This window comes from Gouania willdenowi, chromosome 20 (assembly GCF_900634775.1).
Source record: "Gouania willdenowi chromosome 20, fGouWil2.1, whole genome shotgun sequence".
In the NCBI taxonomy this organism is placed as follows: domain Eukaryota; kingdom Metazoa; phylum Chordata; class Actinopteri; order Blenniiformes; family Gobiesocidae; genus Gouania; species Gouania willdenowi.
In genome coordinates this window covers 22,093,116-22,119,701 of record NC_041063.1, presented here as the reverse complement: position 1 = coordinate 22,119,701, position 26,586 = coordinate 22,093,116, and the positions used below count along the sequence as shown (strand labels likewise).

At 38.3% G+C, this 26,586-nt stretch overlaps 1 protein-coding gene across 1 annotated transcript in view; it reads right to left on the bottom strand.

Annotated features, from left to right (window-relative positions):
- The window catches only part of ofcc1 (orofacial cleft 1 candidate 1), a 131,156-nt gene that overhangs the window by 76,097 nt on the left and 28,473 nt on the right, over window positions 1-26,586 (bottom strand). The window contains exons 3-12 of the mRNA XM_028435121.1: window positions 26,299-26,412; window positions 23,061-23,165; window positions 21,164-21,238; window positions 18,320-18,499; window positions 17,246-17,343; window positions 15,857-15,943; window positions 14,092-14,144; window positions 12,783-12,879; window positions 5,485-5,727; window positions 499-647 (exon numbers count right to left, since the gene is read on the bottom strand). Coding sequence (XP_028290922.1) covers window positions 499-647; window positions 5,485-5,727; window positions 12,783-12,879; window positions 14,092-14,144; window positions 15,857-15,943; window positions 17,246-17,343; window positions 18,320-18,499; window positions 21,164-21,238; window positions 23,061-23,165; window positions 26,299-26,412 — 1,201 coding nt within the window. The remainder of the gene's footprint in view (window positions 1-498; window positions 648-5,484; window positions 5,728-12,782; window positions 12,880-14,091; window positions 14,145-15,856; window positions 15,944-17,245; window positions 17,344-18,319; window positions 18,500-21,163; window positions 21,239-23,060; window positions 23,166-26,298; window positions 26,413-26,586) is intronic.

Genomic DNA, 26,586 nt, shown 5'->3' with positions numbered 1-26,586 from the left:
AAATACACAAAAGGACAAAAAATACACAGCATGACTCCAAAAAACAAAACAAAAGCACAACAAAACACAATATGACTCCAAAAATACACAAAATGACTCCAAAAACACACAAATGGACACATAAATATGCAAAATCAATCTAAAAAACACACAAGAAAGAAGAAACACAAAAGACACAGAATGACTCTAAAAACTCACAAAATGACAGAAAAATACACAAAATGACAACAACAATACACAGAAAGTCCACCAAAACAGACAAGATGACCACTGAAATACACAATCTGATCTAAATACACACAAAAATTGACATAATCCCTTGTTATGTTCTGTGTTAATGCTCAGAGTCATATTTATTCTAAATGCTGACATTATTGTTGATAATGTGTCCCTCGAATCAGACAATTACATGTCCCGTTGTGATAAAAGTAGCCTAAATACATTTCCAATGTAACCGGTCCTTATTATGAATTTATTTGAACCTTTTTTCACACACACCTTCCCTGAATCAGACTGAGATCTGGTCCACAAACAGGAAAGGCCCCCCAGGCATGAACGGTGCTGATGTGGCTGTTTCCTCCTGGTACTGAGATCAGTTGGAAAACCAGGACCATGGAGGGGCTGATCTCACTGGTGGCAGGTAAGCTCTGCAGGAACATTAAAACACACAAAGTTACACATCATTTACACACACACACGCCTCCAGGCACTTTTATGTAACGTACGCACACACATGCAGACAAACCGGAAGCATACACTGTTAGTTTTTCTCACTTTGCACACAAGCAGAACAGAACAGTAGCCCTCAGGGAATGCATTAAAATCCAGACTTTGGTGGACCCTCCCTTAACTTATTTGTCCTCATTTTAAAGTTTTCCTTAACGGCCACTCTTACCAATCGCTCTGGAAGTTGCCTAAAAGGAGATGATGGCGGGCTGATAAAAACAGTTGCCGAGGACACAGACTATAGGCTACTGCTGCTGCTGCTGCTGTAGAGCTGCCTGACAGTTACTGAATTTGTGATTCACTGAGGCCACCATCGATCAAACTGATAATTTTGCTGCTGTTAGCGGTTAACAGTCAATAGAAAACACATGCATTCTTATTTACTCAGAGAGGAGAGCAGTGGGTTTGCTTAAAAAATGAACTGACAGCGAGCGAGCTGCGACTCCATCCATCACCCAGTGGAAATATTTTATCCCTTTATTAGTTGTAATAGAAAATGCAGAGGACTTGTTTTAACACATAAATCATGTGTATCCCACTCACACAGCCCCACCCCCCACCCCCCACCCACTGCAAATCTGCTTATGCCATGCGCACCTGTGAGATGATGGGTAGCGGTGTCTGACTCGGGACATAAATTTATGCCATAATATCACGGATTATAGATATTGAGGATATTCGTATTATTCATTTACTGTCAGGAATATGACCTGCATAAATAGTCATTTTGGTGCGAGCGTGACGTGCCTTCGTGTAGCTTGGAAACGTGTATATATACGCCCGTGGGAAAGTCCTGTGTGAGGTTTGTGTTGTGATCTGGCTTTTGCATGACAAATATTCTCCTGACAGGGAGAGTAAACATAAGCAGAATCATCACAGCCTTTATTAAAGGAACCGATTTACCTCAAGCAGTAACAAAACACGCAGGGTCATTCAGTACTCAATCAATAAAAATAAAGTTGTTTTTTTGGGGGGTTTGTATTTAAAGTATACATGTGTACACAATATTACTTGTTTTTATATCAAGAGAATTCAATGCAATTCTGCGGCACAACAAACCATTGAATATCTTTTAAAAATTACAATAATACACTTAAATACAATATAACACTTACAGGTATAGTGCCAATGTCCTGAGGGAAAAACAACAACAACAATGGTGCAAATTCCGAAAGCAATGCAAAACAGTGAAATCAAAAGCAAAAATAAAACGTAAAAGTTTCTGTGCAAGTAAATTTCTACTTTCCTGTTTGTTTTACAAGTCAGTAACAAAAATCTTAATTATTGTAATTTGGTGGCCCTCCAGCAGATAGCACCCTTGGCGGCCGCCTGGGTTGCCTAGCAGGAAGGCCGGCCCTGCAAATACGGCTCTTGGGTCACACAAGGAAATAAATGAATAAATAAATTAATTGACAAAAGTTAATTGTATCAAAAAGTCGAGTTTTTGGAATCCTAAAAACAAACTTGCATTAACATTAATGAAGTAAAATTATTATTTATTTTCATTTTTAACAGCAATTCTTTTCAGAAAAACTTGAAATTATTCAAAAAATATTGAAAAAAAGAAAAGAAATATTAATATTTCTCTTTAACTCTTTAACCGCCTCCTCGAAAGTTAAGTTGTTAATAAACTGTTAATAAAATGAAAATCTTGTTCACTTTTTACACATTTTCTGGTATTTGTCATAATTTTTGAACTTAAACCATTAAGTGACAACTCAACCATTTGGTAGAGATCAGAATTTCAAAAACGACATGGGGTCAGTTGAAAATAAAATTATTGATAATGGTTACTACTCAGCATAAGAAATGGAAATGAAAAATAATTTCATAGATTTTTTTTCTTGGTGGGGTTATTAAAAGGTTAACAAAATTAATAAATATTCAAACTATAACAATTAATGTAATTATCTAAATGCATTTTCTTTAACAAATAAAATGTGAAATGTATTGTACACAAGAGGACAACTTAGTATACAATATGACAAAACAAAAACACACAGAATGACAGAAAAACACAAAAAAGGACATAAAATACACAACATGAACAAAAGGACAACAAAAGTACACAATGTGAATCCACAAAATGACTCTGAAAACATACAAAAGGACAAATGAATATGCAAAATGATATACAAAAGGTCATAAAAATACACAAAAGGATCATAAAGATACACAAAATAAGTTAAAAACACACAAAAGAACACAGAAAATACACTAGGTGACAAGAAAAATACACAAAAAGATTCCAAAAACACATAAAATGACAACAGAAAGACAAACAATGGCTCCAAAACACACAATTACAGGAAAATACACAAAAGAAAAGCAAAAGTACACAAATGCACAGAAAGCCCACCAAAATATACAAAATAACCACTGAAATACACACACAGAAATGGACAAAATCCCTTGTTATTTTCTGTGTTAATGCTCAGATTGATATATATTCTGGAATGTTTTCGTCAAATAAAATGTTAAATATATTTTTCAGTTTAATTATATTTGAATATTACACCAACGATCACAGAGTGTATCAATTTTTTGCCTTTAATGATGGTTTAACATTCGTGGCTGGTAATTGGTTCATGGTCATTTGAAATTTATTTTACCCTTTTCCTATTTGTTGTTGGGGATTTTTTACACTCAAAGTTTTAAAAGTTTTGACGTAGAAACTAAACTTAAAAAAACAAAAAAAACAAAAAAAAACAAAATAAATAAACAAAAAATCTAGGAGACTTTCTCAAGCGTTCTCTACAAATCCAAGTCGTCCCACTTGAGCAGTTTTTGTCAAATCCAAACCCAGACACACAAAGCGACGAGTGAATGAAAAAAAGTGGGAGAGACGGAGCGAGGGAGGAAAGGAAAAATAAGCTCCTGGCTTCCTTCTACCATCACTAATTCCCCATTTCCTCTTGGAAGGCAGTGCTAGTACACTCCTGAAATCACACGCGACCGTGTGGGCAAGCAGTGAGAAAAAAAACAACACCCAAGCCACTCCTGGTAGTTTCACAGAAATCTGATCAACACTCCCCTATCGCTGTCAGTGAGCGCACCAACAACTGCTGAAGGTTTGGGGAGGAGAGGAGGGAAGCATTTAGCATGCTGTACTTAAACCTTTCTTTACCTTTGAATCACATCTTAGGTCTGCATTCAAGTTGTGCCAGATTTTACCCCTTGCTTTATGTTTCCCAGGAGCTGCAGACAATAACATCTGCATGCTCCGGCTCAATGAAGACGCCCACTAGTACATTGACAGTGTCCACACCAGCTAAACGCTCCAGCTAGGCCTTCAGAGTTCCCGTCAGGAGACAGAAGGAACCTTTTCTCAGCTCGTCTATGGGATCAGAGGGACATGATGAATTCAGTGGCTTCTCTTTGAGGCTTACATTCGATTTGCCTTCAATGGATAAACCAAAGGGTTTTAATCCACTGGTCAATATCGACCATCCAAAATAAGTGTGTGGGTTTGGGAGATTAGAGCTGCTGCTGCTATAAAATGCTGCTTACTGTCATTTCAAGAGGTTTAAGAAAGTGATTGTGGAATGGATATACATTTGATTTTAATGCAATCTGCTGTTTAGGTTCGTCTAAAGAACTGAACTCAATGCAGCCTTTTTTGGCACAAAGGAAGTCAAAGGAAGAATTCTAAATGCATATTTTAAATGTTCCCAAACTTTTGTATTTACTCTTGGAAACTAAGGGAATAACTACATTTCCATTACCCTTGGAAAATGCGCTGAATCTAAATAGCGCAGTAAAAAATGGTGAAGAAAACACCTGAAGTTCTAAAAAAAATATTGCTAAAAAGTTTTCACGAGAAGCTTAGCGAATATGTCATAAAAGTTGTTCACTTCTGGAAGAAAGCATGAAAAATTGTACATGTTGGTTTTTCAGTATGCTTTTTTGTCATACCTTTGGTTCTATTTGACTATTTCATGACAATTCTAGTCCCCAAAAACCTACATTTTGCAACAAAAATCATGTTTCTACATCAAACAGAACCAAATTTATGGTAAGATTGAAATTCGCAATACGGATGGCGCCATCTTGGGTCCTGCTCTGAGCACAATTTATGGTATTTTAGGATACATTATTGAATTCCTTGACCTTAAAAACCTGTAATTTTCCACTGAGATCATGGTTCTATGTCAAATAGAACCAAAGTTATGACAAAATATCCAATTGGCAATATGGATGGTGGCCATCTTGGATATCTTGATTTTGAGTGGAAACTGTAGCTTAGCCAGTGTGGATCCCATTAAAAATTAATTAAGCATACTCAAAACCCCCCATGTACACATTTTCATGCTTTCTTCCAGAAGTGAACATCTTAGCCTAATATGTCTACACATCTGCCGGGCTAATATGTTTTGATATGGAAATCTGTCGCAAAAGTGCTTCGGAAACCCTTGTACGTCACAGAATGTGACATACTGTACCTGGTCACGTGACCACTTCGCTCCGAGAAAACATGGAAACACGTCTATTCTTACGGAACAAGGTTACATAAAGAAAATACAGAAATGCAACTGGGATTCTTGCATATTGTTCATATACACACCATATACGTCCCCTCCACTTGCAATTATTTTGAATTTCGTTAAAATTTAGCCTCTCTGTTGTAATTAATAACTGATATTGGTTGATGGGTGACTAAAGGTGGTAATGGGGTCGTTTATAATAAGACCTGAATGTGTGTCTTATTTAGGAATATAATCCTAATTTTAACAAAGTGATCCAAACATCATTGACTACCATGAAGAGGCTCTGGTTGATGTCGAGGTTGATATCGTAGAAGTGGCCCCCGTGGTTCGTCGGCCCTGTGGACGTAATCCCAGCTGGTGTTCCTTTCTCGGTGCACCAGACCAGAGGTGGAGTTCCCAGTTGGCTGTGGAGCGCCACGCTGACTGTGTAAAGACCCCTGGGGAGTTTGTCTCTGGTGGCTCTCAGGCAGTTTATGTGCACCTCTACAGGCTGGGGGATGTCACTGCCAACGCCCTGCAGGGAAACACAGAGTGAGTCATTAAAGCCATCGTCTCTTTTCCTGCAGGTTAAGCAGTTTGCAACATAACAAATGAAAATATAGAGATTTTTTTGTAATTTAGTGTTTCTACAACAAGGAGCCCCTGTATTTATCACATAAAGTTGCGTCGATGTGTCATAAGATGTATCGTCGTTCTACTACACACCAGATTGTTACGTTTTGGGGTAATTTTTTTTTTTTTGTTTATTATTCCTTTCAAGATGAAAAGGTCATACCCAAAGTAAGTATGTAAATATGTCCAGAGTTAAAGTTAAATAAATGCATGGTGATTTTTCTAACTCCAGTTTTCTTTTGTTTTTTATCATTATTGTGAGTCAACTTGCATCGTCTATTGCAGCAGTGTCAAACTCATTTTAATTCGAAGTAGTTTGATCCTAAGTGGGGCGCGGATTTTAGGCGAGCAATTTCAACCGTAATGTCCCCAAGTTTGCACTTTGACGTATAAATGAAACATAAAGTATGTAAGGTGCCCACAATATCCAGGCCATAAGTGACAAACGTCATAGTAGGATTTTATCTTTTAAATTTAGATTTTCTGACCAATTTTTATTTGATTTGGAGGTAATTATGCAAAATTGATTTCTTTGAACAATTTCAGATTTCAGTTTAATTGAATAAATGTATTTAGAAGAGCTGGTATATCTGCAACTGAATAATTTGGTAATTTACACTCTAATTCATGTTTTTTCTGTCTTTTTTTCCGTTCTCCTGTGGGCCGAATTGGATGGTCTAAAGGGCCTGATTTGGCCCCCAGGCCTCGAGGTTGACACTTGTGGTCTATCGTGTAGTCATTATTTATGTGTGATTTATTTTCCTTGGTAATACACCTGTAATGTTTTGCTTGCTGTGAAAAACATCTGCTGCAATTTTCTCACGGAACCGCATGTTTTTTAAAATCTGAATCAATTATCTATTAATAACATGTTACAGTCTAGTAGTCTCTTCCTGTTTGCCTGTCATCACGGCGGTGTAACAAAGCTGTATTTCTAACAGGACAAGTGAGTCACGTATGAGATCTGTACACACTATGCAAAAACCTACACTCCATACAACAGCTGCAGAGAGGCGTCGCCATTGTACTTCACAGATGTTTTAATTTCAGTAAAATGGATCTTAAGACGAGCATTATGGCGTAAAGTTACACAATACAGGTGTGCAACCTGTTAGCCCTGACAACAAGACTGGGTTATAAAATACAGGGATAAATGTAATAAGTTTTAGAGAAAACTTTTCAAATGTGCATAAAAAATAAAGCAAAAGGACATTTAACGACATTGTAGTCATCTTATCCTTAAATTCAAATATGTTGAGGTAAATGGCCTCTGAGCCTTGCTCAAGGGCTCATCAGCCTTCCTTGTTATCAAACTTGGATTTCCTATTTAGCGGAAGGGTTTCAAAATGGCAGCCTTCTGGTTGTGAGATTATCCCACTAACCTTCAGGCAACAACAGCCCATTTGTTGTTTATTTGCTCGTTTGCTTGGGTGACATGTGCCTTGTTTTAGGGCTTAGAATGAGTAATAGAGTAAGCTGGCTAGACAGTTTTAATGAAACATAATCAGAGAACAATATAAATACATATTCAGCTTTTTGTCCCCCGTGGCATCTGCCGGAGAGCACTGAATGAAAAGTCAATCTGCTTTCAACAGAGCCACAAAGTTGGCCCCTTTGTGCAAAATCTATCCAACACATACACAGAGAAAACATCCATTGCTACAAAATCATTTTTCCACGTCTGCCTGATCCGTCTTTAAACTTGATGGAATATTTTGTGAAAGTTTAAATAGCGTGAGGCAATTTTCTTTTATTTGGTGGGATATTTTAGTTTTCCAGGAATAGAAAAAAATACAAAAATTCGTAACTGCCAGTTTTTCAGCAAAAACTACATTAAAAACCCTAGAGAGTCTTTTGAAATACAAAAATGTAGTTGTAAAGAGGACTGTACGTTTACCCTGGGGTCTCCTATAAAGCCATATATTGGGGGCTTGTCCAGGACACAGGTGGCCACATTGCTAAGTGACATCTGTGGTTAAAGTTCGTAAGCATTTATCGGTTGTCTTTATCCTGTAAATGGTGGATGGGTTAAATGCAGAGGACAAATTCCATGTATGCAATAACATTACATGGCCAATTAAAGGCGAAAGCCCCGATTTAATCTTAATTTATAGCTGACAACAGGTACACGTCGACATGCCAACCTGCACTAGGACATCAGTTTATCAAATGTCTCCACAGAAACCAGACACTTGAAAAGCGATTTCACGTCATCAATGAAAACTAACATTGTTCCACCAAGAATCCTGAGTTAGCTTCTCAAATACTATTTTATATATAATGTATTGTATGAAACACGCTGTCAACAAATGACTTTGTGCTACCACTTAAAAGAGGGGGGAAATAATTTCTGGCAACTATAAATAAAAGTTCCAGTCAATAGCACAAATAATTAAACCCACAAAATACACAAGGGATAATAGGTCCTTAAAACAGAGTTTAGTAAATATTCAGGTTTTGTCCGTGTCGGCCGCCATGTTTGTTTTAATACTGCTTTGTGCTGGGGATATGGCGTTTTTTCCTGTTCGGCTCTCATTGGCTCGACCAACTCTGGGGCGAAGAAGTGAGCAGAGAGGGCCGCATCACCACACCCACTTTCTTACAAAAATTAAGAAAGTGTGTTAGCATGGAGGGTTACCTGCAAGGCGGAGCAGGTTGTGATAAGGTCACTGTGATCAGGTCAATTAATACGCAAGAGCACAACAAGCTTAAAGTGGAGTCACTTGTCCAGGATGTGCCTAGACGATGGAATTCCACACTGGAAATGCTTCCACAGCACCATGCAAAATACTTTTTTCTTTAACTGACCACATTGTGCAAAAGAAAAAGATCAGCTTTGTCATGTGGAAATGTTAATAAGCGTGTTTGCTTAAGTAAGGATAATCTTTCATTGATCTCAAGCAGTGTACTTAAAAAGCAGCACAGAACTAAAATGTTTACAGTTTTTACTGTAGGTTTATATCAGCACTATTTTTGTGCAATATTGCAGAATTGTTCAAGATGTCTGCCTCGCACTTTCAGAATAAAAATAGAAAATGTTTTATTAAAACTGGCTCTTTTTTCTTTAGAAACATGCAAATAAACAACTGCGATTAATCGAATGAAAAATGCAATTACATGCAATTAATCACAATTAAAATAATTAATCGTTTGACAGCTCTAATTTGGACATTTGCATAATTATTATTTATCTTGTTTTTTTTAGTGTAATGTGTAACTTGTATTTAATCCTGATTTAATCAACAGTCTTACTTAATTATGTACATTTTTCCTTCTTTTTTTTGTTAAAAGATTATTCCTTTTATTTGTAATATTTCTTGACCCTCTGAACCACAAGTAATTTCCACTTGGGATAAATAAAATATTTTTGATTCTGATGTTATTATTTGCTGTCACCTGCATGGCTACTGTATATACAATGCTATGCTAATAATGCTTTGCTAAGAAATGCTATGCTATGTAGTAGTAGTAAATAAACAATGCTCATTCAATCATATTGAACCCTTTGCCTGTGAAACAGTTAAGATTTAAAACAGTTCCTCCTAAAATGTTTTTTTCACTACATTTTTTATTTCTTTATTGTTATTTATTTGTCAGTCCTCTGAGATTTAAAGGCACCGTGAAGGAGATAGCACAATAAAATAGTGCAATATACTCAATTTACATGTTTTTGCAGGATTATTTCAATGCAGTTCAGTAACGTCTGCCTTGATGTTTGAAATACATTGCCCCGTCCTACACTGTTCTTACCTCTGTACACTGTCTTATCCTCTCTGATGACATTGTCCCAGCCTAACCATTCCCACTCTTCTCTATTTGTCATTTTCTGGTTTCACTCCTAAAGTTTTCTACCCATTATTGTATAAAAATTGATATCGAATATCATTTCGACCACTTCTACACCCCCCTATTGAGAGATGGAGGAAAGTGCCTGCTGAGCCCTTCAGTAATGCCCCACAATCTTCCCACTGTGTGCATCTTTGCATACCAAAACAATCGAGGCAGAAGTGAAATTAGTATAATTGGTGGTAAAGCGGTTTAGCCCACACATTTCTTATTTGGGTAGAGGTGATGGAGGCCTCCGAACCCCCACACTGGAAGGAAGGAGACGCAGGAAGATGAGACGGAGTGGGATAAAGGGAAAAAAAAAAATCAAGAAAAGAAAAGAAAATTTGAAAAAAATAATCTCCCATCAGTGTCTAATTCATACTGTGTGTGTCTTTAAGAAGTATTGTTCCGATCCGGCCCACATGCTTTTCGAAAAGGCATCACAGAGACAGTGAAGACAGCAGCAAGCCGAAGGTAAAAGGTGAAGGGAGCCAATTTTCCATATCAGAGGTGGTTTGTTTGCCCCGAGCCTGAGTTGTGCCTAAAGTGCCATAACATTACAACACTCCTACAGATGAGATCAAAGGCTCTGGTGAGGGATCCTCCGTGGTTTTTGCTGGCAAGCGGCCGTTCTTTTTTAGCTGAAACGTCTTTTCAGGGCTTTGACTGATCACAAAAAAACATGCACTCTTAATAGAGACAGGAAATGCCACATACAAAAACTTCCTTTCTTTCTAAGTACGGGCTAATATTCAGAGATTAAGCTTTCTCGTTAATTATTTTCATTTTAATTAGTAAATCTTAATTAACAATGAACATTTACCCTTAAAATTTTTTGGCTTGGGTTTTGAAGGAAAGTGGGGGTGAAAAAAAAGCAAGAGAATAAATATGACAATCTTTTGGGGACCTCCGGGCAGGATTACTGATGCAGGCTGCTTCAGTTATTAAACACGTTCTAAATTAAATGCCTCCATGAATTTTTGCACAGAAATATATTTTCATAGTTTTGCATGCCAAATGTGACATTTCATATTTCAGATTCATCTTGCTGCAGTAATTTTAAGGAAATGTCATCTAAACAAAAATTCTGTCATTTACTGAAGGAAATTACTATGCGTGGCAGGTTTGGCCATTGCTTTCTCTCTTTCTTTCTATCTCTCCCTCCCTTTGCCCCCTATTCTGCCTGTGCTAGTTGTTTCAAGTCAGCAAGCCATAAAAAATCTTTATCTCAGTGAAACACAGCAATTTGGGAGATAATCGAATGGTGACTGGGGGGCACAAACGCCAGTCTGAGGAATTATACCACAATCTCCCCTGCATTTACAACCTTCCTCAAAGCCAGTTGTCACCCTGGAAGGAAAGCCCCCGACTGAAGATTCATTACATCTTTAAGCCAGCATGATGGCACGGCAGCCTCATCCCCAGATGCAGCACAACAGCACACGCCTCCCACAGCTGCTGATGCTGATGCTGGTGCTAAAGCTGCGGTCCGCTTCCCTTCCTCACCAGTTTGTCTCTTCATTCCCTTTTCTCTATACCTGTATTCCCCAAAACCCCAAAATCCACTCTCTGGCAACCATTTATCCCATTGTTTAAAACAAAAGGAATGTGGTTGAATAGACAAGTTTCTCAAATGGGGGTACGTGTACCTCTATGGGTACGTAATGGCACTACAGGCGGTACCTGAGACAGTGGAAAATGACCAAATAAAGTGTCAGTCTTTGTCCCACCCCAGGTGTGAGGTGAATGGAAATGATACAAACTATAGATACAAATCTATCCAGGAGCCACTAAATCTGGGTTTTTCAACCTTGTGATCGGGACCCCATGTAAGGTCGCCTGAAATTTCTGAAAAATTTAAATTGATTTTTAGAATTTTTGGAAACACTTAGTTTTATACATAAAGGCCGACAATACGCTATCATTATTGTGACATTAGCATGAATAAAGTGTCATGCAAGGCTGTTATTAGGTGTCGTTTGTTACCCAAACCACTGAACCCTAACCCCACTAGATCCTGCCACCTTACCCACATAGCTCCAAATTTCTCAAAATTTAGCAAAAGACTAACACTAAATACTGTTTTTTCCACTTATTTACAAAATGAGATTCTTTAAAATGTGTTATCACTAGTTCATTCCAACATTATGCTTCAGCCAAAAAAGTTTGAGAACCACTGGAAAAGACAGCGTATTGTTCCCTGTACCCTTCGTTCTTTGGTTATTCCATTCAAAAAAATCTAAATAACAAATAAACAGTGTGGTTATTGCTGGAAGTACGAATCTGTGAATATCGTGCCAACTTTACCGAACAGTGTTACGTTCCAAATAGTATCCAAATAAACTGGTGACTGACCATCAACAGTGAGGCTGGTGTGAGGAACAATGGATGTTCGACCATTTGACACTTTTGCAAAAACAACTACAGCTTTTTTGATGGCAGTAAAAAATGTTTGTACGTTATAATACCGCTAGGCACTAACGGCAGCCGTCAACACACACGGAAGTTGATCACAAGAAACAAAGAGCACCAGTAGATTCTTTACACCACCTCTGGTTCCTGCATGTTTTACATAACATTATTATTATTATTATTATTATTATTATTATTATTATTATTATTATTATTATTATTATTATTATTATTATTATTATTATTTATGTATTAATAACATCTCCTTTTTTTGCCCTCTCATCCATATTTTCCCCGTAAATATCTAAATATCTCACAAACAGAAGATTTAATTTTAAAACAGAAAAACGTTGCTTGTCTAGTTTTAGATTTTTCTGTAATTCTGTTGGTTTAAGTCAGTAAAACAAAATAACCACACTGTTTATTTGTAAATTAGATTTTTTTTTTTTAAACGGAGTAACCAAAGAACAAAGGTTACACGGATTCGTACCGTATGCTTTCACTGAATTCAATCAAAGAAAGTCAAATAAAGGATATCGTTTTTTCCAGCATTTCACATAATTACATCATACTAAGACTGTTTTTCAACAAACAGCTCTGCTTTTGCTTGGAATCGTACAATAACAATAGATATCTCTTGTGACTCCACCCTCTCAGAGACGAGCCGTGATGTCACTTCCTGTTTGTGTTCTAGCTGTCAAATCTGGTGCTCCCTACCTGCCACCAGGGCCGTGATGCTGCAGAGGAGGAGTCTGAGGGCTCGCACTTGGCCGACGCCTCTTCTTGGCCTTCCCCCAGCGCTCTGAGCGACGGGCTAACACACACACACCAACATACACACACACACACACACGCACACAAAGAGGTTAACCCTGTTAGCAGCCACCTGCATTTCAGAGCCACCTTTGTAGCCAACAGCGGCTCAATCTAATAACAACACAACAAAACGCTTTCTACCAGGTCTCTCATTCCCCCCGTCCTCTCTTCCTCCTGCCTTTCAATCTTATCAGCGGTAATGTAATAAGCGGTCGCTTCGCTCTGTCTCATCGCCACCTCTCTTAATTCCTCAAAATAAAGCAATATCACAGGGGCTCTGGCCCTGCCTGTGACTGGGGATAAGATGCTTGTAAAGGAAAGGATAATTTGGCAAATAAATGCCGTGCATCAAAGGCGAGGACTGCATCTTTCTCTCGCCCCATTCTCTGTTTGCCTATCAAAAGTATTACATGCTCTTTCATCAGTTCACAACAAGGCAAAATGTGCTTTCTAATGCAATTACTCAACCTCCATTAAATCAGAAACAGTGGAAACAAATGAATTACACATTTGTTACAAAAACCACAAGTCAGCTTCGTGTCTCTGCTCTTTATTTTTCTTTTTCTTTTTTTTTCCCTCCTTCCTTAGCCTTTATGGGAGCCGGGAAAAAGGGAAAAGTGAAATGATTTCTCATTCAATTTCAGGCAGATGTAGCCCTAGGTGATGCATAGAAAGTCTCCCATGTCTAATAGCCACCCACCATTGATATCAGAAGGAATTTACAGAGTTCAAAGCTGTTGAGAGGAGGTCATCTCGCTAAACTCCAAACCACATTCATCTGACAGGGCTGGTGTCCGACTACCACCCACCCATGATGCAACCCAACGCCAGAGAGAGTTGCTTTCTTGATTTTTATCACGCCAGCCAGCATGCTAGCCCATAATTACTAAAAAACTCAAACATGCTAAGCCAATCGCCCGCGGGGGGCCCTCGCTCTACGAGATGTGATGTGTGATCTCCAACTAAAGTGGATGGACCAAGAATTGATGCACCTCCGAGCTCGATGACACCGAAACATTCCACTGCCCCGGAGCCATATACTACCCACAATGCAACGCCTGTCGACAGAGGAAGCCATGCAGAGGACATATGAATTACATGCCTAGCCAAACGTCAGCGGGAATATGAACGCTTTTCTCACAATTAATGATTACAGTCATGTGACATCCATTTTACATACAGAGGGGAATGTGAAATATGCTCGACTTACAGACAGGGATGAGGTTTCACCGCCGCCGTGCCGCCGTCACTCTCCAAATGTTGCTGCTTTGACACATAAATAATGCGTTAACTTTAATTAACATTATCATACCATCATCAGTTGATTTAATTTGAAATATATTTCTCACTGTAGGCTAAAAACGTATGGGCTGAGATTTGTACCACTGGAAACTGAATTTGAATACTTTGTATTGAAATTGAAAGTAAAAACTTAAAATTGAATTTTTGTTTTGAAACTGAATTAGTAATTAAAATTTTGTATTTTTTCCTGTTGAAAAAAAAATCATCTTAGTACTTTCCAAGAATACAATGTATCGCTGCTTCTGAAATTACGATTGACTGCACGCAATTCAATGTCATTACACGAAGACAAACTTCCGGTTCTCGAGGTTGAACAATCAATCACAAATTCATGGAACTCCTGTTTACGTCTACAAAAACTATTATGAATGACTGGAACTGTGCCGTGCCATAATAGGAATAGCTACTATTATACTAAAGTGATAAATAACTATTAATGCAAACCTGGTTTTGGGGTACTTGTCCTGTAATCAGGAGTTCCATGAATCAGTGATCGATTGCTCAACCTCGCGGACCGAAAGTGTGTCTCCTTGTAGTGAAATTGAATTTGAGAAGCAGAAATATATTGAATATTTGGAATATACAAAGATACGTTCGGAATTACCCAAACATGTCCTTTTATCACATCTTGTCCAGGGATATTTTACAAGTTAATGGAATTGGCCAGGTTTCCCAGGGACCTTGAACGCATCTCAGGAACACGTTAATTTAAAAGTCCTTAACTTGCTCTGTCTGAGAAATTCCACAAGTTTCTGAATGCTAAGTTGCTTTTTACAGCCAATATAATGTCATTACGGTAGTTTCACTCACATGTGACTCAATCATTAAAGATGCTGCTTTGTTTTAACAAAATTGTCACACATGAACAAAAGAGAAAGAGGGTCGAGCAATGTTTTTCAAAAGTCTTAGTTTTAAAGAGATAAATGAATTTTTAAAGCTTATGGACAATAACAACTTATTTAAATATGATATTGTATTTTAACCGTTCAAACTGGGAAGCCTCTTCAGCTGATCGGGGATAATGGAGGCAGCTAGGGAAGGAGGGCATACGGCAGAGTGACCAGAAGAGAATACAGCAGTGGGAGGATAAGCGAGGACGCAGAAAAAGAGCACTAACACCAGCATTGAATCAACCACTTAATGTGACATTTGTATGCAACAACTGCAATAAGGCATGTTTTTCCAGCTTATACAGCCATAGCAGGTGTTGCACCATCATTAACTGACAAAAACACCCTAGCGCAATAACTTATTGTCTCTCGAGACAAAGAGATGCCAATATTTTGCCCGTTACAAGGTAGATTCAAGAAAACGTTGATTTGCCTACTGTGAGTAGGTCAGCCCAAGTGTGTGTCCATTTTTTGGAAATCAAAATATGATCATCCTAACTAAGTTTCAAAACAGTATATTTAATTTCAAGTTGTTACTTTCACAATTTCAAGTTACTCATTTAGTTTCTAGTGGCACAAATCCTATATTTGCTTCAGTGCGAGCTATGTGAGAATTCTGTCAGTCATCTGATGGGGTGAAAAGGTTGAAGTTGTAAAGTGGCCTATAAGAAGCATTTGATCCAAATGTTAATGCCTGCAGGGCTCTAACAACTAAAAAAAAAAAAGAAAAAGCAAAACATCCTTCATATAGTGTGTATATGTACACTGTGCATGGACCTTTACCTCCTCACTGCCTGCGAAGAAGGCCTTTAGTCTCCTCTTCCTCTTTGCCCACTCACTCGTCTTCCAGGGTCCCTTCTGATCCGCGTGCTAAAAATATACATGCAAACACACACATGCATGCACGCTTTCTTCGGATGCAGCTTCTATGAAAACAGCGCCGCATGCGCCATAATGGCAGATTTAAGCGTGCGGAGCAACTGTAAAGCAATCTGCAGGCAATCGATCTGAGCCAGACCCTAAAGACATGTAGCGTTTGATGAGTATATCTGCCAGTTTTACATTCAGTCAGCACATTTGCGCTTTCCCATTCAGACACATTGACACTGCTAAGTGACAACATCTCGCCCTGCAGAGGCTTTGTGTGGCAGAATAGAGGAAAAGAAGAAAAAGGCCATTATTTTCAAAATAGATGTGAAATCTCTGGTGGATAATGTGCTTTGAATGGGAGGTGGGTGTGGAAAGAGTCGGGGGAGCCTATACGATAACACGGATCCTGATTCTGATACAGTACACAAGATGTTGCTGATTATCCAATACAAGCAGATGAGTCAACTGTTGCTATGACTTCAGAGTGACAGTAAGACATTGTTGGAGAATTCTCCTTCCAATTACTTTCTTTTCATGCAGCGTCAGACTCCTACTCTCTTCGGGAATGGGATTACAACTAAAAATACTCTTGGTGTAAGTTGTTGCGTCCTATTGACACGTGTTACTCTTTGTGTCGTCACAATCTAGATTAACAAAGACAAAGGGAACCCCTGTGTTAATGTATCTACTTTGTTCTTTTACAAATACGGATCTTCAATGTTTTGTGTTGGCTTCCCAGTGCAATATATTCATTTCATGCTCTATTTTTTTTGGTGAAAAGCTCATAAGACGGGTAAGGATTTCAAGAATCCAGCTGTTGTAAGAGGTAAACATGTATGTAAAAGTAAAACCAGGCCCTGTTTGTGGATGTATTGTGTGCACGCTCCAAGGATTCCTGTGCTACTTTGAAATTGAGGACAAATGAGTAATCCAACCTCTGAAAAACCTTGAATGCACGCAGGACAAACAACACGTTTTACATAAGTACATTTCCCTAACAGTGCTGTTGAGATTCCCAAAGATGAAATGCACCATGTCTTAAAAGGAACGACGGAAATTAATAAAAAAAAAAAAAAGAACCAAATCCTTTGAACGAGTGTGACAGGAAAATAAAGTTAAGTGAGTCGTACATGCAGACTGCAACCAGGCATGCGAGCAGACACAAACCAGATAAATGTGCATGCACACATGCACACACTCGGTGTCCATTAGCTGAGCGGCTGATACACAGCGTAATGGACGTGGCTGATGTGGTGGTGAATATGGGATGATGACACAGATATTCTTCTTTGTAGCCCTGACCTGCTGCAGTGAAAGGCTGCCAAGCGTGATCATGTCAGGGCGCACACGCTCCCTCAGCTGCTGGCTGTGGTGGGGGATCGACCAATCAGATCTGCTCACTGCAACAAACAAACCTCTGCATGCTTCCTTATGACAGAACACACTCAAAAAAAAGTACACAAATAAGGATGATATCAGAGCTTAATCAAGTAACAATGCAAGACAAAATGGTATCTTATTATTATTATTTATCTGGCTTTTTAAAAAACAGATCATTGAAAAGTATATACTAAAGGTGAATATGCAAACAAATAAATGAACAAATTATATAAAATAATACAATATGATATAATATAATATAATATAATAAATAAACAATTTTGTAACTTTGCGGTGACACATATTTTAGATTTTTTTTTTTTGGCACCTGAGCAAAAAGATCTGGCTTTTAAAAAAAAACTAAAAACAAATATAAGTTAAAAATATATATTAAAGATGAATAGGCAAACAAATAAATAATTTGATGAATTACAAAAAAATATATAATTAAATTAACAAATATTATTTTTTTTTAAATACGTAAAACAATACATACATTATTTTGTATCATTGTTGTTGTGACACATGTCAACTATTATATTTGTACCTCATGTTTTACACTTTCTGTTGTATTGCTACCGAAATTATTATGGATTACAAAAAGACAATAATGCATTGTTTATTTATTCATTTACTTATTTATTTATTCATTTTTTTTTCCCATGTTTGCATATGTCAACAGAGGTTAACACTATACTGTATTTTGTGACATTTTTGTGACAACTATGTATGTTTTGTTGCAGCAAAAACAAAGTAATAGTACATTTATTATTTTCCTCAATTGTGACGGTCATTAGCCCTCCTAGGTTCATAAATACATTGCATTTATAAAGCACACAGTATACTTTTATGTGTAAAAACAATATAGTCGGTGCATTTTGGGTAATTGTCATAGTTTCTATGTATCAAATTGCTTACTATTGCTTAATCTCATCTTGTACGAAGGTTTATTCTATAAAAATCAAATATAAAAGATCAATTACACAAAAGCCTTACTTTGAGCAGTGCTCTCCGTCCCCTCTCTGAGCCCTGCACTCCCCTCAGCCTGTGCTTTGGCAGTAGTGCAGGCCTGTGAGGGCCCGGGGCCTGAGGCACCAACACCAGCGCCGCCGTAGAGTAGCAGATCACCAGCCTTCACCTCCAACACCTCCTCATCCCTGGAGGCTGGTAGCGTACCTGGAGAGATGTGCATCAGTGGGCACGAACACACACACATTAACGCATTATGTGAATTTGTGCATATAAACATCAGCACATTTATTCACTAAGTGGCAGATGAGATTCCAAGACCAGGAGCTGAAATGATTGTATTTTTATTATATTATATTTTATTTGTTCTTAACAGATTGTAAAGGGGAAAAAAAAAACTTTATAAAACATTGAATTTTTACCTCTGCCAAGAAGGTAATACTTTCATTTTCATGTTTTTTATGTATTTGTTTGTCTGTTAACAGGATTATGTCAAATGTATTTAATACCATTTTAACTAAAGATATGCCTTATGCCATAAAATATTCCATTACATTTTGGAGGAAATCCAGGTCAATATACTGATTCCAGATCAGTTTGAATACTCGCTGATCTTTGATAAAATTTCCAAAATTCATATCTCGGTTCATATTTGGCTTGGTTTCTCAATTACTCCACCAAGTTTCACGCGGATCAGATCTGAGTTACGCATTTCATTTTTATTTTTCAAAAAATGGGGGTGCCCATACATTTGGAGCTATAGTGTATGGTTATTAATGGGGATAGAAATATCTTCCAAACCTTTAAAGTGTGAATGCTCATGGTATCATGATCAGAATCAATGATCCAGACAAAAAGGAGGTTTGGCGTTTAACATAGTTATTCAAGTTTGAAAAAATTAAGGTATTATACATAATGCTGACAATACGCTTTCTTTATTATAACATGACACCTGTCATTAGCATGAATAAGGTGTCATGAAGGCTGTCATTAAGTTTTGTTTGTTACCCTAATTCTTTGTTACGAAAGTTTATCTCAACCTAACCTTTCCAGAGCCAGGGCCCTAGAATAAAATCCTCACAGACACTTCCTCCCTCTATCCCTACCTAACCCCTAAGCTTAACCATAACGCTAACCCTTACCCCAACCCCAAACTCCGAGCCCCTAACCCCTAACCCTCACCCTAACCCCTAGCCACACAATACTGATAAAAACTCACAAAACCCTTTTGGATGAGTGGCACAAGGAAGAGAGGGACACGAATAACATGCGTCGGCCGTGCCTGCCCTTGATTCCCTGTTCAACTGGGGGGGTCCCCAAATCCCCCTGGGGGGTCTCATCGAGAAAACACATTCCTTTACCTAACCCCAACCCATAACCATAACCCTAACCCCAACCCCAACCCCTAACCATAACCCAAACCCCTAACCCTAACCCTAACCCTAACCCCTAACCATAACCCCTAACCCAAAAAATGCCAACACAGCTCCAAAGGTGTCATAATTTAGTGAACACCACTTAATGACAGCTTTCATGACCCCTTATTAATGCAAATGACAGATAATGACAGCGTAATACTAATGTCAGCCTTATGTATACAATTTCAAATAAAAGGTGACCAAATTTAACTGTTGAGCATTAAATGTTAAATGTTGTGAAGTATGCTTTGGTTGGGTTTGCTTATACGTTTTCTCAAAAACTTTATTGTAGGCGTACATCAGACAACTGGTGGGCTGGCCAAAATAAATGGGACACAAAATGACAGAAAGATACACAAAGACTTCAAAAACACACACATTGACCAAAAACAAATAGACAAAGTTACAACAAACATTCACAATATGACTCAAACAATTCACTCTCTATTTGGTTTGTGCCCATTTTTCATTGTATTTGCTCTGCCCTCTAAATATTAAAAACATTTGCGATCTGAAAATGCGACAAAATGCATCGCTGGGGATGTAGAAGGACAGAAGATTGAACACAGCACCATGTCTGACAGGCTTGTGCAGTTGTGTGTTCATCCCTCGTGGTTAGTGCGAGGTGTTTCCTTCAGAATCTGTGAGTTCAACGTGTGCAGTCCTGGATGTGTAACAGCCAAAAGCCTTAATGCTCTTTATAGAATAGCTGATGTCAATGCCCAACGCCTGACAGAGAACCAGAATGAATAGAAAGCCAGTCGTGTTGTGTCTCATCTGTCTCATCAGGAAAGTCAACACCACTGGCTACTGTCCATTTCATTGATACTTTGTCGTATTCGTACTCTTTCTGGTGAGACGTCTTTGAAGCTTTGTGGTGAGAACAAGAGCTGCAGATGTAGTCCATGATGTCAGCCTACGCCGGTGGGAGGCATCCATACCATACCGTTGTGTACGTCGATTGTTTGGAAGTCTATTGTGGCTCAGTGAAGTGCTAACTGGCAGTCGTCGCACTTGGACTCCTGTACAGACACACAATACGCTCCCTCTTCTCCCCGTCCCGCTCCCCTTCCCTGTCTCTTTGCCTCTTAATCCAAGATCCTCCTCACGTTCTCTGTGGGATTTCATGAACATTCCCAGACAATGGGATGGAGCTGCTAATCTCAGTGCTACAGCTAAATCCAAAAACAATGGCAAATAATACCAGCCTGTTAAATTCCACCATGTTGAAGCGAAGCGGGCCTAAGCCCATCACTTGTGTGCTGGAATTACAAGGAGAGATGTGTGTCATGTCAACAGGATCTGGTACGACTGTCTTCGACCCTGAACAATGCTTGGCTTAAGTCGTCACCAATGTTGCTTTGATAGCAGCGTATTGAAATGAAACTAAACTAATGAGAAAAGAGACGCCCAATGTGGAACAATGGCTGCGCTTTGACATAAAGCTTCATACCTGCTATGTTCACGGAGACTCCGTCTTCTAGGAGCTCCGTCATCTTTTCGTAGAGTGCGTTTTCGTCCACTTTTGCTATAAAATAAGCAAAGGTGTAAAGCAGGGGTCACCAACAGTTCTTAAACCGTGAGCTACTTCATAGATGCTGTATAGTCAGAAGGGCTACCACTTAGAAAATAACTTCTTAAGTACTCAAATATCACGGTTTCACTTTAATTAGAGGGTAAGATAATACGGAAGGCTCGCAGTAACTTAAAAAAGGTAGGCAATTTTGAGGTTGAGGTTTCAACATGAAACACTTTGTTTCTCTTAATTTATGTAATTGGTTCATTTTCATTACATTTCATAGATGTTCCTATTTTAATAGCCACAAACAAACAACTTTTAACTAATTGTTAAACATGTAAAATGTAACTATTATGTCATATTTTACAAAAATCCACCTTGCGATTTTGAAAATATGTCATATTATATATTATATACAACATACCACTGAACATACATCAAATTTCTCAACACGTAAAAGCATGTCCCAATGTTTCAGTGAAAAGCACATTTAAAGATGGTTCATTTAATACAAAAACTTTATTAGGAGTATTTAACTCTAATAAGTACTATTTATATCTGACATGTGTTTATCCTCGTGAGTTTGAATTATGGAAAATAAAATTTATTGTAGATGGAGCTCATTGGTGTAAAGAGAACTGATATATTCTACTCAAGTAGCAGTACTATTACTTGACATGATGCACGTAAAAAGTTACTAGTTACTTTCACCCCCCATGTTTACTTTTGGTAATAAATCTTTCCACGGTTCCCTTGCATACAGTGAATGAAGAGAAAATATCGTTCAATTGGAACTTAATTTATTTTCCACAAATGCATCTTTATAAAGTTTAAAAGGTTTGTAAAAAATCGTTTTTTTTTTTTTTTTTTAAATAAAATAACACCAATTAATTCAATTAAAAAGAAAAACAATTCTCAGGTAAGTATAGCTACATTTAGGAACTCTAAAACAGTGCCATTCATGCCAAATAGGCCATGTGTGTAACAGCATAATAATTAGAAACCTGAACCTGAACCCAAGGGCGTTGATCAGAAATGGTACGACTAACAGCATATGGATTATTTGATTGTTGTCTGCTCATTTCCTTTTTTCGTAGTTTCACAATGTCCAATAACAAATTCAAAACAAAGAAAAATTTACTCAGTAACGGTTGGGTGTAGAAATGTAACAAATTACTTTGTTTTTCTTATTTCTTTTAAAATGTACCCAAGTACAAGTAAAATGACTGTGAATATACTTAAAAAGTACAAGTACCCGATGAAGCAACTCAATTACAGTCACGTGAGTGCTTGTAATCAGTTACTTTCACCTCTGAAAATAAGATCAACTTGAATGATGACATGCATCTGTAATATTAGCTGTGGCTGTAGAGGCCTGGGGATCACATGTATGCAGTGTGATAATGAAATAGAGGTATTTCCATGCCTGTTAGACGGCCTGTCATCATTTGATGAGATTTGGTTTGGTGAATCCTCCTGATTTTACACGGCAGTGATATCTAAAAGATACAGGTGGAACGGCGTCTCCATTAATGGCCAGGTTTCATTATAACATGCATATTACTCGGCTCCCAATGGGCTCCCTTTTTTAATAGAGCGATCGCAAACTATGGGACCGACTCGGCGTGTCGTCTGACAAGACACCACACTGGAATGAAGATTGACCAATGAGGCGTGACCTTCATCAATGACAACCAGTTGAGTAGCCAATCATCGCTCCTGGTGTATTTACATAGACTTTTCTCTCTATCACACGGCAGCCGCTACCTGTGATCTCCATCACCTCTCTTTAATGAACCGAGGAGAACCATTATGACAGAGAATGGCGTACTTAACTCCAGCTCATCTTCCACGCTGACCCCGGCCGTCCTGCGCCGCCTTCGGTCCGTCTGCTCAGTCGACGGAGGGTCAAAGTAATTTCTCGCGCCTTCATTTCCTGTGAGAAGTGAGGGAGAGACGGATTGATTGGAAGTTGGTAGGCTGAGTGACGAATGCGGGTGGGGGGGGGTGAATAAGGGATGAAGGGACGGGTTCAGGTTAGTGGTTATTAGAAGCACATGAAGCAAAATGTTAATTTTGAAACCCACAGTGTGGAAGGGGCAGTGGCAGATAAGGCCACAAGCCAAGACGAGACTGGAGTTCAGAGGCAGAAAGGAAGAGAAACAGGGAGAGAGAGAGAGAGAGAGAAGCTTCTCGGTTGCACCTCTCCCCGGCCCCGCGGTGCTCTGGGGCCTAATTAGCATCCCGCAAAAGGTCACGGCAGGCAATCTCTTAAATACGACTGCCATATGTTTGCCATGTTCAAAGGGAACTAATGAGAAAAGTCGACAAGCCCAAAAGTACCTGGAATTTTAAAGACAATACCGACTAAATAGTCCGTGGTCAGCGACCCACAGGACTGTCCAAGTTTGGAATTGTGATCTGAAGCAAAATAAGCCGTGCCCGTGTCTCTTTGACTTCTTATTAGCAATCAGTGACCTGTGAGTATCAGGTGTGCTGCACAGAGTTTATGGGAATCAAACGGCCGCAGGGTTTTTTTTTTCTATTAAAGCCCCAACCAAGCTTTCTTCACCCCCAAATCCTTCTCATTACAATCCTTAAATATGTCATCGCAATCTACACATTTCAAGGAGTATTCATTGTTTATGTGAGCTCTATAGACCTCTACAGTATGTCAGGGGTTCTCAAAATGTTTTGGCTCAAGTACCCCCTTTCTCCTATTCTTGAATCCAAGTACCCCCCATTGTCAGAATACATCATTTTGCTTAGAAAACTTTTTAAAAACAACTATAGAGCATAATGATGGAATGAATGAGTGATAACACACATAATTTGTAAATAAGTCGAAAGAAACAGTGTTTTCGGATTGTGACCTCAAGAATTTCTGGCGACCCCAAAGACATTTTTTTCCAGTTTTTGATTGTGCGCAAGCTCAGATATTTATTTTTACTGCATTTTCTTTAAACTAAATTTATATTTCATAAACTAAAGTATGAAGTTGTTTGAGATTGTGTGTTGTTTTAATTTTTTTTTAAAAAGAACAATAATTGAAAAACCTATTTAGATTTTTCAGATATTTCAGGCGACCCCACATGAGGTCCCCACTCCAAGGTTGAAAAACTCTCTTGAATGGCTCCTGAATAGATTTATTTTAATATTTCTGGTCATCTCACGCCTGTGGCGGGACCAAAACTGACACTTTATTTATTAATTTTCCTCTCTCTCTCTCTCCTTCAAGTACTCCCTGTACCCTCATTGCGTACCCCCATTTGAGAAACACTGTTCTACGTGACAAAAGTTAATCTGTATGTTTGCATAGGAGCTTAAAAAAAGTGCATAATATTGATTTAATCTGATATTCTAAAGTAAAAGACTGACGACCTTCATAAGAAAGGAGCAGTGGCTTTAACATCCCTCAGTGTTGTTAACACTGGGAGCTTATGAAACCCATTCCTTTCCTAACACACATTTACATAATGGCTGTAGCTTGGATCTCCTTTTGAATCATAGCTGTGATTTACCTAAATAGTCTGGCAGCTCTCCAGTTTATCTCTCTAATGAAAATTTCAATTATCTGCTCTTAAACGCACAATTAAAAAAAAAAAAAAAAAAAAAACCTTAACCCAGACTGGGGATAGTGAGGTATATAAATATAAACATTGATTATTCATTGTGAGAAAAACAGCAGAGCTTACATTATGTCAAACTCAAATCGAGCTCAACAGAGCAATTACATTCTGGTCCACTTATATATCTTAATTTTAATGAACCTGATCAATATTATAGGAGTTCTTCAGATTTTCTCAGCCCATCAATTTCAATAACAAAATGTCACAATTTAAAAATAATGATAATAATTATGCAAATAATACCCTAATATTCCCCAAAATTGCATTGCAGTTCTGTTTTAAAAATATGACAAAATCAAGGAGTATCAAACTCAAGATCCTGGAGGTACTAATAGTTGTATCTTAATGTATAGAGAGGGATATTACACTAAGGGAAATTGGCATATTATAGACCAACTTATAGACCAACACACTAACCCATATGTATTATAGAATGAGTAATGACAGTAGGAGTGTAACGAAATAGTTACGATACGATATAGGACTCACAAGCTCACAATACGATATAAAGAATGGAAAGAAATCTATCAATCTTAACTGTTTTTTTATTATTTATCATTTCTGTAACATAAAAGTTTGTCCCACATGAGATTAAACTGTGTCGTTATGACCCCTGAGTTAAAGCCACCACACAAACACTGTTTATTACCCAGTTTGATGTATAATTGAAATTTGTAGTGAGCAAACACACCTACTATACCTACAGTATATCCAATTCCTCACAACAGTACTACTTGTTGGTTTTATGTCTCAATAAAACAGAACAATATTGACAATAATCACCAGTAGCAATAGACAGCTCCAGCAAAAAATAAATAATAAAGCACATTAAGTCAAGAATCCAACATGTGACTCATCCCTGCAAAAAAAAAAAAAAATTGGCACGCTCGCAACCTTGAACGCATTCTAATTTACCATCGCATTCCTCAAGAGTTCTCCCTGACATACTGAATTATAAAGGGGGCACATTTCTATGCCTGATTGGCCTAAAGCCGTGTTTCGAGGGTGTTGTGAGTACACCATACAGACAGCTGGATCGGCTCGGTAGCAATAGTAGCGTATGTAAATGTGCTTTTTCCTGTGACTCCAGCCCACCACAAGGCACGTAGCCGAGAGTGGGAGTCAAGGCTGATTGTGTCGAGGGTTCTTCTTCTAGATAGAGATAGAACACCCACTGCTGTGGCGTTAGAAGAGGGCTGCTTGTTAAGACAAGCTTGGCTGTGGAATGCAGGACTGAGGGCCCTGTGATTGTAGAAAGGAAGAGAAGAAGAAGAAGAAGTAGAAAGAAAGGAAGAGTAAGGGAAAAGGTCAAATCAGGAACGCATCTGCTGTCAACAAATTTGAGGCTAATAAAGAATGAAGCTTCACCACTTTCTTCTGCGGAGGCTCGCAGGGCCGTTTTTGTTCGGTGAGCTACGAGGGTGCTAGCTAGGCTGTCACCTCCAATCTCACTCCCCGGGCCAGAAAACTCCCCATCGAAAGCCAGGTTTTCAATGCCCGTCATGGCCACCAACGCTTCTCCTTCTTCTACTTCTTCTTCTTCTTCTTCTCCATCTGCAGCGGAAATACAGACGTAGACTTTGGCTCGCAGGACCAAAACAACAGCTTGGTCAAAGTGACTCATTGAAAAACAAAAGCATATTTATTAGCCACAAAATGTTCAAGTGCATCCTTCTTGAATGAGACAAAAAAAACACAATTAGGTTAAAATTAAATCTTGTAGAATGA